Consider the following 21,642-nt stretch of genomic DNA (forward strand, 5'->3'; position numbering starts at 1 on the left):
TTATTAGGAAATGCAATTTCCAAATATGAAATTACACACCCACAGCTTGGCATGCATCCTACAAGAATAACAATGGCAGCTCTAAGGGCACTCAACTAAAAGATACATCATACAACTTGTCCATTCATGGATGGAATGGTTGGACTGATGCTACGGTGTAATGTTTTCATGCATACTTTGCTCTATCAATTTTTGATATTATAACATTATATTATCAACTTTTGTGTAATGACACTAACCCGCTCCACTCACATTTTGTATACTTAAATCTCATTGCTTGTGACTGTGGCAATAGATAATGTCAACAACTGAAGTACAGGGGAGTATGTGACTTGTGTTACTTACTTTAGGTGTAAATTGTTGTCAGGACTGACTCTCTCCATCACATCAAACCATGCACCGGGAGTGCTACAGATGGGTCTATTCACACAGTCTCTTACATATCGATACAGATTCCGCGTATAAAAACTCTCAAAATCACAATATAATGGAACAAAACCCTGTAGAAAAAAATATGGATATATGCAGTTTCAATACAACAGTACTTGAAGATCTAGGTTTTAAATATTAAGAAAAACCCTATTGGAAAAAAATACAGATTAGAGTATTAGTATTTTTCTTAATTATTTATTACTTTGAAGTACCCTTCGTAATTTAAAGCAAACAAATATAGTTTTATATTAACAGGACCTGGAAAATATTTTAAAAGTGCACTTGACCTGGGACTATAGTGTCATTTGTTATACACTACTTCATAGTTTTTGTCAACTAGTCAAAAACAAATTTGCTTAAAGGGGAACGACATAGAGCCTAATTTGGTGTTTGTATTTATTAAGTTATGTATATTGGTTATAAATTTGAAAAAAACAATTTTTTTAAATGATTATCTTGCGCCATCTTGCCATAAAATAAAGCCCGCATGAGGTATAAACAGGACAGGCAACAAAGCATGATGACGAAATAGTATCTGATTATATATAAACAACTTAGGGAGTCTGGATGCTGGAGTATGCAATCTTGAGTTTGTAGGGGGGGGGGGGATTCTCGTCCAGGTATTCACGGGGCTGCACTGGCAAATTGGCAATTGTCACAGGAACACCAAGCAGATTGTTCACAGACTTTCGCATAATTTTAAATAAAACTATCATCCGAACAAGTGGCATCGTTGACATCAGATAGATTCTCGTCACTCACACTGGAATGATCTGAATCTTCGCTAAGTTCACAGTCTACTGTACTTCCCTGATCATAAGTCCCGAGGCATGAACACGTAAAATCAAAAAGTAAGGGATGGGCTTACACTCGAGGACCACCTCAGAAAAGATGATTTTGTTTTTGGGTTAAACATTGTAACCATCTTGGCAACAACCAAAAATTATTCGAATTACATTTTTCGTTTACCACGCCGGGCTCGGGAAAATGATACTTCTTTTTGAAGAAAAAATACGTCATTGATTTCCACGACACTTTTACAATGAAGAAACAATATGTTCACATACATTTTATTATAATACGACTTACATACAGTCTGAATTTACAGTGTAATAATGGGTAGGGTCTGTGGGAAAACCGTCAATATCATTATCTTCGTTTTTGGTCATACGTAAACTCTCAATACGACTTACATACCGTCTGAATTTACGGTGTAATAATGGGTAGGGTCTGTGGGAAAACCGTCAATATCATTATCTTCGTTTTTGGTCATACGTAAACTCTCAATACGACTTACATACCGTCTGAATTTACGGTGTAATAATGGGTAGGGTCTGTGGGGAAACAGTCAATATCATTATGTTCGTGAATGTGGAGGAAGTATTTAAACACCTTTCATGGTCGCTAACAGGTCACATCGTTCACACCCCTTTCATGATAGTCTTAAAGTAAACGATTAAGTAAAACCATGTCCAATAACCAGGTACACGACTTAACATTTACTTCAGTATTGCAACATCGGGGTTCATCCTGAGTAAATGATAGAATAGAAAGGATGCAAACCACAATGTGTAAGTTCGCCATGCACTCTGAAATTAAGTTTTATCACGATTATTATGAAATGAAACACTTTTTACACCCATATTTTAAAGAATATCGTCGATGCCCAGTTAATAATCGTGAATGCCCTCACCTTAAAATGCCTAAAAATACTCAGGAGGGGCTTACATCCAAGAAGTACGGTTCTTTGACGCAATTAGGTTAATACTAAAACGTCATAGCATAGACCCTCAACTTGTTGAGGGTCTATGGTCATAGCTTTGAAAAGTACCCGGATGTTAAATATGTTTGTTCATTATTTATTCTCCTCCATGAATGGCCTCCATGGTGTTTAATTGTAAGCATTTCAAATGCCTATCCAAGCTACAGTTATAATTAAAACAAAATCAAACCACTGCAATATTATTTCGAATACAGTTTAGAACATACACAACCATAAATTAAGGCCGCATTGAGGTTCGCTTAATGAAATAAATTCGAATCAGTGTTAGTGTAAAATTTAATAGATATAGTATTCATATGTACTTTTATTGCAGCTTATAATTTTAAGGTAGATGTGACAGAATTTAATTACTTAATGTTTTTTTTAGACTTTATGTCTTTTAACCTTGTTGTCTTGATGCTATCATCTCTGTCATGATTAGTTGACTTAGTATGACAAGTAATTATGTTGCCTTTTATCAGTTGTTTTACATTGAGTTTCTGACAATGTAGTCATGTATGGTAGGTCAACTCATAACAATTCCAATCTCTGTTTATGTATTACCAGAATAAACAGAGGTCAACTCTGATAAAGCATGGATGTAACCTTTTTCAGAACATTACACAGAGGTCATGCTGACACACAAAAAAAACACTGATCCAGTAATTCATATCAGTGTCACGGTCATATTTTTCAGACCCTAATTAGTTAAAAAACAAACAAAGACAAACAAAAATAAAAATATACAAGAGTTTCGGGTTTTTATTTATAGAGGCGATGGTCGTTATTATGCGTCATATTCGATATGGATTCATGCATCAACATTTGTATTCAATAACCACGCCTTTAAAGCTCATTTTGTGATTTGATCAAAAAGATATCATGCAAACTAGGTTCATTTCCAATCTACTACACACTGTGATTAAGATATCATCGTCATTACAAACCATTTCTTCCTCCAAAATGTCATTTTATTTTAGTTACATTATGTGTTACCAGTAACAATCAATTGTACAGCACAAATGTAAGCAACCTTTATACACAGTCCCCTCAAGTCTATGTGTAATGTGGGTATACAAACAACGTTACCGTTACACATGTACTGCAGTATAGATATCATCACAACAACAATTTTCTCTTAATTTTTAGTCCTATCGGAAGCAAATATTAGAATAATTTAGACAAAATAATTTGGTTTCAGACAAACATGGATCTACATTTGTACGTGTACACTTTTCCAGCTTGTGTATGGCTATATACATCTATTACTGTAGCATAGGGGACAATATAAAGCAGCAAGAACGACCTTTGCACTGCACACAAGCATGGTGAAAACATCAGGGTTCATGTAAAGAGCTGTTTGGCAGGCTATTAAAAATCTTTGTTCCATGAACAATTCACATTTACACAACCAGAGGCAATAAATGATGTCATTCACTTTTTTTGTTTGACCTTCCCCTACAACTATCTGCAGGAGTGTCATTGATAAGGATAGGAGATCAATAATGATGTTGAAAGAAACCCAGCGCTATATTTTTCATTTGTCATAGTTACCATCAGACTGACATGATAACAGCAGACCCTGATGTTAGTTCTTAATTTACATGTATTACATAAGCTTAAAATGGCTTCAATAAAATTACAGCAAATGAACATGAACTACTGTACTGTGTTCTGCCTTTAGAGGAAAGTCTATATATACATGTACCACTTGAACTTGAACTATGAATCAAATTAAAATTTAGGACGTTTGTGAATATCTATGACTTGGTCAGTATTGCAAGTGTGCTTGGAGGCGCAAACGAAAATGCATTTCATGAGCAAATAATTTGGAATAACAAACTGATTCTTCTGGGAGGGAAATCAGACTTCATTCAGGATTTTGTTGATGCTGGAATTTTGTTTGTTAAACAAATGTATGTGGAAACCGGGAAACTACGGGCATGGGAGGAGATTCAGAGTAAAGGAGTACCGTACCTGGGTCATGCTTTCTAAAATGGTATGGCCTGATACAGTGCGTACCTCACAAACTAAACAACTCTGATTTTAACGAGAATGTTAACCCTTTGGATAAACCAGTTAGACTTAAACACGGCAGTACATCGGTTGAGTTACAAAATTGTACTACAAAAACTGTAGCTAAGAGTATTGTTAACAACAAATTTATCTCGCTGAGATCTGAGACCTATTTTACTGTATTATTGAATATTTCACACTTGATGTCTTGGTTGCCAATCTACCAGTTACCCTTTCGTACTACAATTGATACTCGTCTCAGAGAATTTAAACTCAAAATAATCCATAATATTCTGACCACAAACAAAACATTATTTAAGATGAACCCTCCCATTGTGGAGTCTGATCTGTGTACTTTCTGTTCATCATGCTCTGAATCTCTTATCCATTTGTTTTACCAATGTCAATGCACCCAAGATTTTTGGGAAACACTGTACATGCTTTGGGGGGGGGGGTAAGCTTGGTCTGAGGGCATTCTCGAATGCACAACAAATCCTTTTTGGGGATGAAAACTTTACATGTTTAGTCAACTTCCTCTTTCTGGTAGCAAAAAAATATATTTACTTGTGTAGACATAAAAATCAAAAGCCAGAATTCATGGCATACAAAAGATATGTAAAATATTTCCTGGAGATAGAGTACTTCATTGCTGTCCGACGGAATAAGTTGACTTCTCATAACCAGAAATGGGGATATTTTATGAAAAATGTTACCCAGTCCACTTCACAATATGTAGATTAATTGCAATTTGTAATGTACAAACCAGGTATGTGAGATGTTAATTTCAGTGCAAACTCCAATAAAAGTTTATAAATACAAAAAAAAAAAGTGTGCTTGGAGGCAGTGCTAACATGAGTAAACAGTCGTTATATAAATCTTGTGAAGGAGAATTCCAAAATACTATCAAACATGAAAGCAAACACAAGCATGCATCACAAACCAATGCTTTAAATGTAATTTAAATGTAAAATTACTATTTTTTTTACATTCAGAGTCATGTAGTCAAGTAATAAAAAGGTTGTCATCTGATAACATTTTCATTGTATATGTAAAGTTGGTTTTTAATACGAGACTACGACTACAACTATATATGCCCTCTCATATAAACCATGGAACTATAAACCCCAGGAAGAACAACCACTTCGTTTCCTTTGAACTATGATAGTTGCCGCGATGTCGAATGTTTATTTTGACTGTTTATTTTGTCGCATTAAAAAATAAGCCGATTTACGCAAATGAACGTTTATCTCCGACTATCGGTCATTTTCGGAGTCAATCGGACGACTCCGGGAGATCACGTGACCGAGTTGTTCCGGTTATAGCATAAAAAAACAATGGCGCCAAGACAAAAACACTGATAAATGATCGACATTCAACGGGAAAAAAAAACACATTGCCACTTCTGGCGATCGAAGGGAAACACGGAATTAGTCGGGATATCTCAACAACAAACAGCTCACCAAACCCCATGTTTCGCAAACTTTCGCAACCTTATTTTTTCGAGGGTTGAAAAAAACAAGAAGTAATCTAAAAACGACATTAAAAATTATGAAAACTCGCTAAAACTCCGACCCGTTGCATGATTTCCGGTACACTGAAGGTCACCCTGCAGACCGACTTGTTTGCGCATGCGTAGTGAACGAAATATTTTACTGCGCAGATATGAAAATTTTTTTTCAAGTTTTCCGTTTCCAGCAAAGCGGTTGAAACGGGCGTATCGGCGGCAACTAACATGGAGTATGACTAATGTCGTGGAAACAAAAGCGAAAGCACTGTAAGATAAACTAAGACAAAGGTTTTTTTAATCCTCTTAGTTTCGTTGTTCTTCCTGGGGTTTATAGTTCCATGTATAAACCCACTCTACCAACAAGTTATATCAGGTGATAATTTCACAGCATTGTTCAATATAATCATACAGATAGAACTATATAGTTTGAAACAGAAATTTGAATTTAGACTACTTTTACCCCAAAATGACTTACTTGTTGTAAATGAACTGGGTATGATAGAAATGACATCACACACGAGTTGGTCTAAAATAGGAAGTGGGATAAAGTGTGCAACTACAATAACATCACAACAATAATAATGCCTACCTCATTTCCTTTCTCTTTCGCCACATCACTTTTGTCAACACCAAGTCTCCTTAAAATATCTTTAAAATGCCCAATTATAACAAGGAATGCATAGGATATATATGTGAGAATTGCGGTGAGCATAGGCGCTTCTTCAAATGACTCTTTGCTTTCTTTATGTACAGGTTTCACCTAAAATAAAACAATGCAGAAAAGAAAAACAATGTTATGGCACATAATTAATAATTAATTAGGGTAAATGTAGTTTTTATAAACAGAAACGGAAAAATACATCAATGTCAAACTTCAGTGTCCCTTTGCTAAATCATTTTGGTTTTCCTATGTTAAATGTACGAGTAATGTTAGGCACAGTATTAACTCTATCTTGAAACAAATACAATACTCAGTCACGATTTTACACTAATCAATAAGATATCCAAGTTTGAAAATGATTGGATGGGAGTTATCTAAGGCACAAGTAACAAGATGACACAGTAACCCCACTATCCTTTTAACCTCCATTATCATCATGGATAAAAATAAAAAAATAATTGAACAGAAACATTGACATGAGAGTTTACATATAATAGTATTATATGGTGTCATGTATGCGAAAATGCATGCTCCCACCCAGAGTTGTTAATTGCCTTCAACATAATATTTTGTTAATAATCCTCTCATGGCAAAATTGCATCATTAAAGATTCCTGAATCATTCCAATCAATTGCTGGCACATTGCCTCATGATTACAATAAATAGTTTGTATTTAAAAATCATCAAAAGAAGTGAACCACAAAAACATAGCCAGAAATAATGATGAGGGAAAGTTGAAAGGGATGCTTTAGTTGGGTCACCATTTTCTCAGCATAATTATGTTAATTATTTGTTGGTTAGTTTTGTTTTCCAAAACAGATGCAGATGTGTATTATTATTTTTTTCAAAAATAGTTTATATAATATTAAAAAACAATTTTGGGTTTAAATACACTTCTATTAGACTAAATATATATGGTATATACCAGATTCTGCCATAAATTCGCCCAGGGCCGTCAAATGGCAGATTGGGTTTTTAAAAATATAAAATGGACCAAGAAATCGCCAAGGGTTTTTTAAGGTGTTATTGTAATCTTTCCCGATGCCAAAAAGTTCACTGTAGTCATTGACGCCTATTCAAGAGTATGTTTATTGCATCGAACGTGAATGGGTAAGCTTTGTTTCGACAATGAGCTGTTATCACTGTAAAAAATGCTAAATTATTCTTCAAATGCTCAAGTTAAAAAATGTATGAAATTTTAGATTAGCTTCTGCAATAGTTTCTTTCGTTTTGGGTGGTCCAACTGCCAGCGTTGAAAGTCGGCGTAGGTGGATTTTCCAATGAAAAAATAAGTCCCAAATAATATTTGAATATTATAATATTTTGAATTGAGGGCAATTTTTCAGAAGGGCGAATTTACGGCACAATCCGGTATAATTGCGTTTTTTTTTAGAATAAACTGGTGCTACATGTACCAGTAATTTACAAAATTAAATCATGTTTTCTTTAAAAGAACTTCACCATTGTTTCTTGTGGCATGACTATGTTTTTGTTTTATTATTGCTAACTTGTATAGTATAATGTATAATACTATGATTAGTAACATGTCATATTTCCCACATCTTTTTTAAGGTATTTTGCTACTATTAAATAAAATAATCCAGAAAATGAGGTTAGGTTACTATAATGTTCGGATTTCTGAAATGAAAATACATGACCTAAGTTTTCCACAAAACGACCTCAAAAATTGATCAAAAATGGATTTTTTTAATAGCATACAATTGGTTCCTATGACAGAAACATTCCATTAAACATGCATCTCAAAATATTATTCGTTGACCTATGGTAAAAAATTATATGTAGTGTTTTGAGGGCTACATATGACTGTCACGAAAAATGGGAGAATTTTGAATAAGTAAAAGTTATCCATGGAATAATGTGTTTACATAGAATCCTATGGAAAAAGTTTCAAAATGGTTGCTTTTTTAGAATATTTTGCATTATGTTTTTTTGGAAAATGAAAATGAGTTGAATGTATGTGAATCACCACAATTTTTGAATGATTTACTGTGATCAATTTTTTTATGTTTTAATGGTAGCAATCTACCTTAAAATTTCTAGAGTTTTGCACAGTATTTCATGGCGGAGAAAACACAGCTCTAGTAACACATTTATTGTCATAAAAATATATTTATATTGACTTTCTTGTCTTTACCTTTTCCATTCATTCAAATACAGTTAAACTGTCACATTTTTCATAATTATTTTACAATTTTTCAAGAGAAGAAATTAGGTCAAACAACGAACAAAAAACATCTGCATGAAAATTAACAATACATAATACCCACAATTAATTAACTTGCAATTGATTATAACTTATTTAATATTACACAAACAAACTTTTAAAAAATTTGCAAATTATTAATAATTAGAAAATAGATAATACACATGTGATGAAAACGCTAATGCAAAAATTACATATGCTAATTAATATGGCAAGGGAAGTGCGTACCTTTTCAATTTCCCCGGGTGTCAGTGCTGGTAATATGTATTTAGCGATAATTACGCCGTGAATACCTCGAGTACCTCCGATCAAGGATTGGCGTATAATTTATAAATCCATTTTAGGGTAAGGTTTCCTATGGGATTTCAAAATTAAGTCCTCCATACATGTGCGACTAGATGAAATTTAAATGACGTAAATAAAACATTGATACTACACATCCGTCGGCACAATATTAGTGTCACTCGTTGTCAATGAAATATTACACGCGACACGTCCGATTCTATAACTACCGATAGTGATCGCAACCGTAAATACTATACACAGTAAAACATTTATATTTAAATTTATGATTACAGTTTTTCGTTCGTATGACTACGATACTCAAGACCAACATGTGTCCCCCGAGCGGGCCTCATCAACCATTCTTGAGCTTGATCGCATGCGCGAGAGATCACCCTGTCGAAGAGGCCAGTCAGTAATATACAAACTCAAAAATTCCAATATTGTTTAGATTTAAGTAATAATAAAAAATCGTCATTTGATTAATAAATATTTTCTGGATAGTGTCTGGGCCTCGCTGTACAGAGATGTGGTTTAAACGCTATATCGCTCGAAACATCGTTGAACACAAACGAGGGTGGGACTCTGAGATGTCCCTGCCCGGCGCATACATTGAAGCCCAGACTAATATTATACGCAAGGATAGGAAATCTAGAATTGTGACATACCTTGGGAACAAATCCTGTTTTAACATAACCGTTCGATATGCCATTTACCACTGCTTTGCCGCCATGATTTGTTCGGTTCTTCAAGTCGCCGTTTTGCTTCACCACGGCCTTGTCTATGTCGAAAGCCATTTCTTTCAAATTCTCATGATCACGAGCTAAGCAAGCAAATTTATGACTGACTTCATGGATTCGACCATTCGGCGAACTAGGGGTGTCGGAATAAAGAAGCATGAATACAATCTTTCAGATTGATGCAGGTAGCTGCGGGTTCGTATATTTGTTTATCGGGAATGAATACGAAGATGGTGTGATACTATAAATCCAGTTGTCGGTCGGGTTGACGCTTATCGGTTCGGCCAATCAGAAATCGCTTTACATATTTGCTGGCGCACAGCCAATAACTGGCATCGTTTCATCACGATGGGAGCTACAAGTTGAGATACTCTTGCGACTGCCCTGGGTGACTATGACTGTACATGTTATGTGGGGCGCTAGACAATTGTTACGTACTCACCTTCCGTGTAACTTTCACGTTACCCCCAGGTACATTTCCCCCATTCATTTACATCATAGGGGCTGACGAACTACTAGTGAAAAAAAAAGAAAAAAACGTAGAAAATGTCCATAGACCTCCATAGAGGGACTGTGATAAATAATACAAAAGAACACGAAACAACTAATTATAGTAACGTCATCATGAAAAAATGAACGGAAACAAATATTTTTTCACCATCTATGTTGCAATTTTTCATAAAATCGTCCATTCCAAAAGAGAACCTTACAACAAATAAAAAAAACCTCAGTGGTGCAATGTTTATTGGTCAGATTATCGTGGAACTGAAAGAGCACATCAAAATCAGAGGTCGTGATTCATTGATTTACTGGAGCTTTTGTTAACTACTAGGGGGTTGCGACTTTCAAAGTTTATAAAAATTCTCGGTGTCAGATCTTGTTCGTGTTCGGTCTGCTTGGTTGATTATAATGAATACTGTGTTTGTTATAAAGTTTTAGATACCTGTACTGACAAAATATTACAGTCTTGCTTCTCAGTGTTGCATTCTGAGAGTAACTTACCCAAACGTTTCTAAACCCTCATTGAAACCAGATAGACGACAACTAAATTAAAATTATCTGTAGCGGCAGCTGATCCTGACACGCATTCAAATTTCTACAAACTGTTTGACTAGATCTGTTAAATCTGACCCACAGAACAAGAACTCTATTTGGAAGAAGAATTCCCATACCGACACTTGAGGCAAGTAGAGAAGATACTCGTGTGTAATAAACCCATTATAGTTATTCAAACACAATTACAATGAGCACGTCAAGACTAGTATTTTATTATGTGTTTATTTTCTGTCTTTTGTTTTACGGTGATTTTTTTTAAATAAAGAAGGTGTGTCGTGATTGCTCTTGACCCGCACTGTTATACACACGTAGTCTTAAATACGTAGTCTTAAATACAGTGATAGAGCATGTACCTGCAACGGGTGTGTAGGTCCATGGATAGGGGGACATTGACAATGGCAATTACCCAACAAGTTTCTGATAAAATCATTAACCACCCCATTATATTGTAACATTGTGTAACTGCTACTTTGGTTGAGTGACAGACGTTACGCTCCCGCATGTCGGCGCTTTAATAAAAGAGATTTGATCATCTTTAATCGTTTTGATCTTTACATACAGATTTATTCGACCAAACTGGTGCCAACGAACTGGTCATATTAGGCAGTTGGTCTTTATATACACTTTATATAGAGCACTGGGCACTGCTCAAAGGCGGTCACTCTGGGAAGGTGGTATATATATATATATATATATATATATATATATATATATATATATATATATATATATATATATATATATATATATATATATATATATATATATATATATATATATATATATAATTTTACATGATATAAATCGATCAGGTGTATAGTGTATGTAGTCCGTTATTGAAAGACAGTCTTTATATGGAGATTCATTCAATGCTGTCATGTAAATTATACACTAAAGAAAGAGAATATTTGTTCAGAAAACACAACATTACTCAAACAAACAACAGACAACAAAAACAATGAGCAGTTATTAATTCATATTTTGAACTATAAGGATGAAAACATTATAAATGATGTGGCAAAATACATTTAAAACTGTTTTAATATGCGAGAAAGTTCAATTAAAAGCGAAATGCTAGTAGTTTTCCATTTGCTAACCAAATCTGTTAAGATAGATTTAACAATTAATGAACAAAATGGCCAACCTGAACAGTTTTAGATGAACAACGGTCTATTTTTCCAATTATCGATTAGCCGACCCTCAATCTGCCTAACCGACCACATGAGGGCGCTGCGGTCTCATCGGCAGTTTTCGCACATCGTCGGATTGATTAGTTGGCGTAGATGAGATTTTGTTACTACCTAGTTTCAGATAAACTGCAAAACATTGAACAGCATCTCACTCGTGAAAGAAAGTTCAGCCTCTTAATCACATGCAATCAATCATATAATCAACCCCATTCCAATTCTATTTAACTTGTATTTTCCCGTTTTCTTTTCCTCTATTTACCTCTGTAAATATTGTATTGCTTTTTACCAGATTAAGAAATGTATTTTCTGAATAGATGCAATCAAATTTAAAATAAAGAAAGAGAACTATTGTACACACAACATGGCACTTAAAGCGCGGTGGTCGTCGCACAGCGCGTGTTCGAATTTCATAAACAATGTATTTTACACGCGTTGTATTACGTCGCTATGAGTCCAATATCGAACAGGACGCGGCACGACGACTACCGCCCTTTAAAGGCTCGTCATGATAGACAAAATAGAGATTAAACACCTCAGTCAACAGCTGCCCGAAAAAACGCTTCTTGTAATCGTTGCAATTAGTAACGTTAATATGACCTTGCCTGCAAGTTATGCGAAGCATAGCCAACCTCAAATAACAATTACTTATTTGGCCTAGACAGGGCAATATATAAATACGTTTAAAGGGCGGTGGTCTTACCCTAAATTTCTCCCAGTTTGTGAGATACACTTTTGCAGATTTTTTTAAAATTTGGTACAAAAAAAAGCACAATAATTGATATTGTCCTTCACCCATTTTCGTCGATCGATTAAACATCATTTATAGGTTGTTTTGTGGTTTTATTTAAAATGGCCAAGTGGCGGCCATGTTGGTTTTATATTTATGTGCCCCTAAACATTACTTAGGCAGATGTACATGTTGTTTTTACTAGATTTTTATTGTGAAAGATAAATTACCAAGATATGTTTACTATGTTTTTGATTCACATAGTAAAAAACAATGAAGGCTATATGGACATCGATGGACACGTGGTTCTTGATAACCTATCGGTAATGTACATTTGTACTGCTATGCAAGCATGGAAATCAATGATCAATGAAGTTGCAAGTCATTTTCTAAAACAATGTCTGGCACATGGTGAATAAAATTGATTAACTATGTGTCTACTTTTTAAAAAATCATAATTTTTTTTTAGAGTAGATCTCACTGGGCACTACGTCGCCAAATTCAGGGCTACATAGTGACCTTTAAACAAACAAAAACGACTGAAATTTGATAAGAGCTGTAAACAACAGCTAGACTTGTAAGGAACTGAGCTGCATTATTTGGATTCATTGTAAACCTTATGTAGGTCTTTAAATATTTGTGCGATATTCCCTAAACCCCAATAAACAATAAGCAAAGTAGTGGATGCGAGAATCAACCACAGTGTTAAACACAAGGGGAAACCATTAATACAATACTAGTAAATCATTTAATTTTTGAGTTAGGATTTTTATGATTTAAGAATTTGTTAGCATTTAGGCGAACAAAATACTGTAAAATACTTTATTTTAGCTGGAATTAATTTGTTTTGTTTTGTATAGAATTTATTTTCACGGATTCTTGATGATTTAAATGTAAAATATAGGAAAAAATGTATATTCGCTTGATTTTATTTTCACTGAATTATCCCTTTAGCGAAAATAGCGAAAATAAATTCCAAGCGAAGTATTTTACAGTATAGCATAGGTTACTGACTGTTCTTGAACATTTGTTGTGAAAATCGTATATAATGAAACAAACAACAAAACGCATTTCTTTTAAATTATTTTATTCTGTTGATAGTCAGATGACCAACTTATCGACTTTTTTAAAACACTACTCCCTGCCCCCAACCCCTCCCAAATATAACCCTATTTTTCCATGCAACTCCAAAAAAAAATATATACCACTTGCATGACAAACTCTAAATGAGATTCCATTGTTTTATAAAATACCTTTGTACAAATATATACAGAAACAATCAAAATAACATAACAGGATTTAAATTAAAAACTTACACCATTCCCATGTCTGGTTTGTCAAAGTTTCACTCTGAGAAATTTCAACAACCTCACTCATGGATTACTGAGCATCTTAAAATAAAAACTAAGATGGATTATTTCCATAATTTCAATCCCCCTTGAAATAACACTATTATTTTTCTTTTCAAAAAATTTCAGCTGATTTGTGCATTTTCATTATAATTAAGTAGAATTCCTTTGTTTTTTACTGTATACCGGTACTATCAAAAATGAAATTCACTGAAAATACTTTTTCACGTAATTTATCAGCAAGCAATGGCAATACATGAGACACAAATTACCAAATAGAGATACATCAAGATTTACATGCGAAAGTTTTGAAAATAATACCACCTCCCCCCCACAGTCAAACCTTGATAATAATTACAAACTGACTGTTGTTAAGGTACAAAAAATAACTGTCAAATTCATCATTATTCCACTGCAGAGAATACATACCATACAGTATATAACCTCATACACTCCATAAGTGTATCAAATATACTTTAAATACATCATAATCACAGTGTTTCAAATGTTACATCACTGCAAAAAATATATTCAATGTATAGCTACATACACTCCATAGTGTATCAAATATACATCCCATATACCTTAATTCCAGTTTTCCAGTACAAAAGTTGTCAGTATCAATGGTTAATTACAATCATGTGTCACGTATAAAACATAACCACCATGTCCATCAGCAAAATCATTTGAAATGAAGATCTAATCCATCCAACCTAATTCAGATGGGTAGATCTAGACCAAAGTCTGTAAAGCGTCAACTTAACTGAACGGTATACTACACATGTAATTCAACAGTCAACTTCAAATACGTAGTCCCATGGGGAGGGTTTGTGGGGATAGTTGATAATTCAGATCACACTTGACACATGAATAAATAAATTATGCATTGGATAATGTTAGAAATTTGAATACCAGGTACTTGAAGCCTGAAAACATTAGCATAATTACCTATTGCACACGCTTTGGAATTTAGCAATTCGGGTCAACCATTTTATCTGCTGTCAGTTATTTTTTTTTTCTGAAAGGCTTGTGTACATATCATATATTTTTATTGCCAAGTACCCCCCCAAAACCTAATTATCCCCTTTAATGCCAAAGTTGACTTTAGTCACCTATCCCAATACATGTATATGACTTAAAATTCTGTAAAAAAAAGCATGCAGCACGCTAGAGAGAAAAAACAATTCTGATTCAAGTGGTTTGAGTTGAGGGATGGAATAAGTAATAATAGAGCACCATCTGGGAAGTCCCTAGCAACAGGCAAAGGGTAACTTGTCTTTTTATCACAACTCCAGAACTGCCAATTATTGCTACAATTGTGCCAAGTCTGTGTGCTATATGGAAGACCACAGCTCATAAAGTGAGTATAGATATTATTATTATAATTATTAATGAAAAGGGTGTCAATCAATATACTGATACATATAAGATTGGACAGAGGACAATATCACACAAAATGGTGGGTGTCACAGTGGTTTGAATTTAAATGGTGAACTAATCGTAATGCACCTAGCTTCAGTCTTTGGATTGATAAATTTGCGATGGAGCTAAACATTGTCTAAATAAGTTTTAATACTTAATAGAAGTATACAGTCAACTCATTTCTTCAGTCGTTTTGAAAGTCACCAGTTGGGAGTTTATGATTGGCTGCAAATGCCATACAAATTCAAATCTGTTTACTACATAGCACCAGAGGTACATTACTTGGGGTTTGAAACTACGGTGACCTGATACCAAGATCCTGTTTCAATCTCGCTCTCGCATAAGCGTTCCAACTCAGAAAAATGTGTATGCCCGAGGTAACAAGGATACTGGGATGTCCTGGTGGATCAAAATAGCTGCTCACGATATGACGGATTACAATAACTATATTTTCTGTACATTTTCGATGTATTACATTTTTTCACTATGCATTTGGTAATACATGTTTTATTGTTTTATTACAAACCACCTTATGTCATGTCAGAAGTTCATAGCAACAGTCTCGCTATCTACGAGATGAGACTTGAATGGGATCTTGACATGTCACCATACAGTACTATGCGCGTTGCAAACCCCAAGTAATGTACCTCTGATAGACTTTACGTTAGTGTAGTGACAGTGATCACACATAACAGACAGTATTAGGGTTATCATTAGAACAGCCCTCACAAATACATATCAAAGTAATGTTTGATTTTTGACCAAAGAAAGGACATACAGTTTTACTGATATAGTTTGAGCACAATGAAATGCATACCAAACCGACAAATTTAATATTGCCAATAACACCTTAGTTTACTTAATAACAAAGACTGCAATAAGTGTTTTTCCATTCAACTGCGAGATCTCGTGAGTTGCATGAAAGACGCGAGTCAAACGTCTGCCGCAAAAATTGAACAATTTGATTTTGAACTCGAATTTCTTTATTTCGTAGCTCACATCGATCGGCCGATCTTCGACAGAGGAATATTGCTTTCGAATACCCTTACTTCATTGAAATTGCCTATTATCAAATGCGGACAGCACATTATTAAGCATGGAAATGTCCCCCAAAACACTTTTGCGTTTGTCGAATACCACACGATGTTTGACGACACTACAACAATATGACTACCCCAGACCATTCGTCCCGGTGTTATCGCTATCGCCACACGAGACTCCAGCTTGTCTCCTATACAATTTTCCTTCCGCCCACTTAATTTTAATATTCATATGACCTTTGCACTGACATCGATAGCCAATCGCATTCGACCGCGGACGTCACTCTAAATAAACAACTGAATAAATTAATATACCATATTTGGAAGATAGCGGGTAAATTCAACGTTGTTGGTGTGTTCCTTCGGGTTCCGAAGTCGCACGAAACGAGTTCATGTTCCGTTATCTTTCGCAAGTAAAACAGGTCGATATGTATTAAACATGGCATTTGTTTTCTTGTTTTAACCCCCTTATTACGCAAGCTTCCGTCGAAGTGGTGTTTTTTTCGACGATTTGTGGCATGTTGCAAAACGAACGAAACATTGCGGCATTCTTAGCGGTGGACAAGGGATCGACTATGTCGTCACATTTATGTCTCGTTTGAAAGAGAATAAACAACCGCTCAGAAAAATATGTTGCTAATATTTAAGTGCGGTGCCTTGAAATCGCCTGCCCGACGTCCAAATTTCAAAAGGATGTTCGATTTGCAATGGCGACCGTTCATTTGTACTAGGCGACGTTACTAATTACTACTAGGGTCGGTGTTTGCATTAAGAATTATAGAACAAAAGATCCGCAAAGCAGAGCTTTTGTCGGCGATTTTGTCAAAGGGAATATTGATAAAATGTTGCAAAACAGAATCGCGAGTTCGGTGAAAAATTGCGCCGGCGGCATTCTCAGCGATGGCGACACCCGAGAAACACCGTGTCACGGTGCATTCGTGCATCAGTACACCGAAGAAATACATACATATTGTTGCGGACGACTATTGTAGACTGTGTTCGTGTAGTCTTCGAGTTTGTGGACAGTTAAAGTCGTGTGTGAATTTATTCAAGCCAGGAAAAGCAGGAGGGATAACTTATGGAAATCGTCTTTCCAATTTGATCCAGTGCGACGTTGTGAAAGGAGCGACTCTGTCGTCTCATCTATGTCTAGTTTGTAAGAGAAAGATTGATAGCGTAGACAAATCCGACAATAATGTAAAACAGTGGCGTGAAATTGTCAGTCATTCTAATATCTCCCAACCTGTGAACGAAAGGGTTAAGCGTGCTGCCTTGAAATCGCCTGCCCGACCACTCCGATCCGATGAACTAATCAAAACTAAAATGGCGCGTGTCACGTGACTTTGTTTACTAAAGATAGCGTGGGCGTTTGATTGACACTCAACTCATTAGTATTCCACCAATCACAGCTACATCTACTTTCTGGATGTGCGCAGTCAAATTGTATAGGAGACAAGCTGGAGTCTCGTGTGGCGATAGCGATAACACCGGGACGAATGGTCTGGGGTACAATATGACCTTTGTTTGTCCTGTTTTTACATTCGATTTCACGCATAACGCTTGATTCTCGCAGTGAACGGAAAATGGTCTATTCTGCTCTTAGTTCATGACATTAAGGCCTACTTCTTTTCCACAATAAAGTCTCAAAACTTACAGCAACTTAGGGGAAATATTGTGGCCTAATATCTGTTCTGATAACTACTTGGAGAGCTATTGGGCCCCATAACTCTCTCATAATAAAGTCTCAAAGCCTCTTACAGCAACTACCGGTAAGTGAGATATTGTGACTAATATGTGTCTATCTGATGACAAAGTCTGTACTTAGGTGCTCCTATGTACTGGTATAAGGTCCTCCATATTGAACATCAACAGTGAATGGCCAGCTTAGCAAAACACAGAAGTGAATGTCCATCAGAATTCTATGCTACCACAAGTCACTGCTGGAGTCCATCAGAATTTCTTGCCTCCAGTAGTCAACGTTAAAGTTTAAGTCTCTTGATATCTTCACTTCGAAAGTCAATCCTTTGAGAAAAATGAAAAATGCAGACATTGTTACATTGGTACTAATCATCCCTATAGAGCACTGTCGATCTTACAAATCCATATACATAAATAAAACTACATTAGAAACAGGAATGCAATATAGGAACATATTCATTTGATATCATAATACCTCTACAACTTCACCAAACTCTAATTATACTACACCAGTTTGACTCAATGCTAAACAGGTATGAATCCACCAGACTTCAGCTGGACGTCAACTTTCAGGTCAAAGGTCAAATATTCACAACAGTAACCTTGGTTAAACCTGGAGTTCAAAGGTTATTTGTACGGCATCAACTTACCTTAGTGCAAGAACCTGTCTGACCTCTGCTGGGGTCAACCTCCAGGTCAGAGGTCCTGAGTTTGGTCCCCAATAATCTAGGATTTCAGTAACCTGCCAAAAAATGTACAAAATGAAGCAAGATAAACAATCAATAGAGGTGTTTTGTTTACACTAGTCTTTTGTAAAACCACGTACAGGACAAGTTTGGTCATGTTTCCAATTTACAGTTCAGGTTAGGCAGGAATCCAGCTTACATAGGTTTTACAGAGATTTTATGAAAGTGCAAAATATCTGTAGGGGGTCATAAAAACAAAGATTGATAAAATACAGTAGCATAAACTATTATAAAATATTTGACACTAATGGAGCCTGAAATAGTATAGTGTATGTTAATTTACAGCACTTTGCATTAACATTTAAATTAAACAACATAAATCACACATACCCTTTCTAAGTTGAGTATTGTAGCCATCTGTGTTAATCTGGCGAATTTATCTCTTATAGTCCATTGTGTTACCGATGTTAAATATCCCACCAAGGCACGAAGTTCTTTATCAAACTGAAGACCACCAAGCTAAAAATAGAGCATAAAACTACAGAAATCTTGTCCTATCACAGTCCTGATAAATAAATATATTTTTGATATAAATACAAATTTAATACATATATTAATGGACCAGCTAAGTCATTTGTTTTCCTTTATGCCAACCATTATTTATTCTGAAAACACTCGTGCTTCATTCAAATCCAAAGAAGACACCTTCATTGGCTATAAAAGAAATTTGGTAATAGCAAATGCCCATGTGGGTTGAGTGTTTCACCTAATCATTGGCCAATTTACTGCAATGTATCTGCAAAGGTGTTTAATTAAAGTATTTTTCAAATGTCATTTGAAATTTATAAAACATCTATAACAAAAACGTTTTGGCGAATCAAAAATGATAAAAATAACTGAAAAAAAAAAATTTTTACCAAATACTGTAAACTGCTTAATTTTCACTACTAAGAATTTTCGTAATTTCATGATTTTATGGCGATTGTGAAGACTATATTGTGCAAAAGTCTCTGACACTGTATTGTAGAACCCTGAGGAAATTGTCACTGCTACAATGTTTTACACTGACTTGCAAAATTTATGAAAACTGTTTAAAATGGTATCTAGAAGAATTTACTCATGGAAGTTTGAATCATTCAACTTCAAATGAATTTGAATGCTACACATTATAGTTTGTGAACCTACCCTATTGAAGACTGATTTCATGACAGCTTTTTCTAACTGACTGACCACTTCATTGGTCAGCAAACTCACTAATGCATCATAGTTACTGGTTGTCAAGGAACTCTAGAGAAAAACAAAACCACAACAATTAAAATTCAGGATTACTATAAATTGTTACAGTGTTTACATAGCAGCCTTCAGCTAATACTGAAAATACACTAAAAATGCATGATATCACTCAAGTTGGTATTTAATTTCACTATTTTTAGCATATGTATATATTCACTGGGTTTTAACTTTTTCACCGCCGTCCGTTTTCACGCCCAAATATTTATGCTCTTTTTTTTTCAATACATTCTTCAATATTTTCGAGACAACAGACAAAATTTGGGTCAATTTTCAGTTTATACTAAAAATATTTGGCTATTTTGTACCAATTTTCTGAAGGAAAGTGCTGACTATAAATGTGACGAAAAGAAGGAACTGGTGGTGAAAAAGTTCATGAACTTGATAGTAAATGTTACATTGTACATTGCGGGGTACTAAAAGTATTACAAAGTGGTGATCATACCTTGAATGTGTGAAGCAGCTGTTCCAAACTCATAATGAAGTGCTGTACAAATGGATCATTGGCTTCGTAGTTTGAAAACTCTTCTTCTGTTATATTGTGATTGGCCGACAGGAATGCATCCACCATTGGTTTGATGCGTGGTTTGATTGCACTCGCATTCAGCTGATTGAGACCATACTGGAATGAAATGTACATACTAGTAAGCAAAGGCTGATAACCAAGGGCATGCAAATTCCATGATGATACATTTTATGTATTCATTAGGTATATGCTCAGTTCTCCATAATAAATGCTGTACATTGTTTAGGTCTACCAAATGGTAACTGGACATGCTTAAACATCATATCTCAGAAGTATTGGGGTTGGGATTTGGGATTTGGGATTTGAACCATCAGTTTGCAACTCAAACTTGCTGGTACCGGACGGAATCTATATTGTAGACCTTGGTTGCACATTGCAGAATTTAAACGAATGACTTAAATTTATTATTTTAATACAACCTTGTCTAGAAACATTTTTGAATTAGTGATAGCGAGTTTAAAAGTAACTATGGTAACCAGACTTACCTGCAAAACATCTTTAAATTTATTTGACACATTACCAAGATCAGACAAACAACTTTCTAATTTGGCCTTGCCTTGTTCACTGGTGTATCCGTAGAGACTGGTACACTGATCTTGTAAGCTTTTTTTTAGCGTTATCACGTACTCACCACTCACTTCAGCATTGTTAACAGTTGTCTAGACACATAAGATATAAACACATTGTCACAACAATAAATATACGACATTTGACATTTTGTGAATTCAATGGCATCCTATTAAAAGCGAATTTCCGCAAGAAGTTCATATAAAAAAATAAATTCCCAGTGTTGTACACTGAATCATTAAATTATGATTTATTTTTCCCGATACAAACACACACACATATAATGTACATAGGTGCAAACACTTTCAATAGAGCAAATATGTTATTTATTATCTCTAAAAGTAGCACATACACTTATGTAAATTACAGAGGTATTTATACGGTTAAAATAAGTCATATTTTAATGATTCAGCAACAAATGTGATTGGGTTTATATGCACTTCTTTTGGGGATGCACTTCTAATAGA

The 21,642-nt window shown here is 34.9% G+C and overlaps 2 protein-coding genes across 2 annotated transcripts in view; both read right to left on the reverse strand.

Annotated features, from left to right (window-relative positions):
- Positions 1-9,894, reverse strand: part of LOC100374924 (serine palmitoyltransferase 2-like) — a 39,658-nt gene extending 29,764 nt beyond the window's left edge. Inside the window, exons 1-3 of the mRNA XM_006816855.3 lie at positions 9,553-9,894; positions 6,307-6,477; positions 346-500 (exon numbers count right to left, since the gene is read on the reverse strand). Coding sequence (XP_006816918.1) covers positions 346-500; positions 6,307-6,477; positions 9,553-9,783 — 557 coding nt within the window. The 5' untranslated portion in view covers positions 9,784-9,894. The remainder of the gene's footprint in view (positions 1-345; positions 501-6,306; positions 6,478-9,552) is intronic.
- A 3,773-nt stretch (positions 9,895-13,667) lies between these two features.
- Positions 13,668-21,642, reverse strand: part of LOC100375074 (conserved oligomeric Golgi complex subunit 4-like) — a 41,043-nt gene continuing 33,068 nt past the window's right edge. The window contains exons 13-18 of the mRNA XM_085500435.1: positions 21,094-21,267; positions 20,528-20,704; positions 19,978-20,079; positions 19,183-19,311; positions 18,757-18,848; positions 13,668-18,430 (exon numbers count right to left, since the gene is read on the reverse strand). Coding sequence (XP_085356561.1) covers positions 18,388-18,430; positions 18,757-18,848; positions 19,183-19,311; positions 19,978-20,079; positions 20,528-20,704; positions 21,094-21,267 — 717 coding nt within the window. The 3' untranslated portion in view covers positions 13,668-18,387. The remainder of the gene's footprint in view (positions 18,431-18,756; positions 18,849-19,182; positions 19,312-19,977; positions 20,080-20,527; positions 20,705-21,093; positions 21,268-21,642) is intronic.

Source organism: Saccoglossus kowalevskii, chromosome 6, assembly GCF_978046115.1.
Source record: "Saccoglossus kowalevskii chromosome 6, keSacKowa6.1, whole genome shotgun sequence".
NCBI classification, from domain to species: domain Eukaryota; kingdom Metazoa; phylum Hemichordata; class Enteropneusta; family Harrimaniidae; genus Saccoglossus; species Saccoglossus kowalevskii.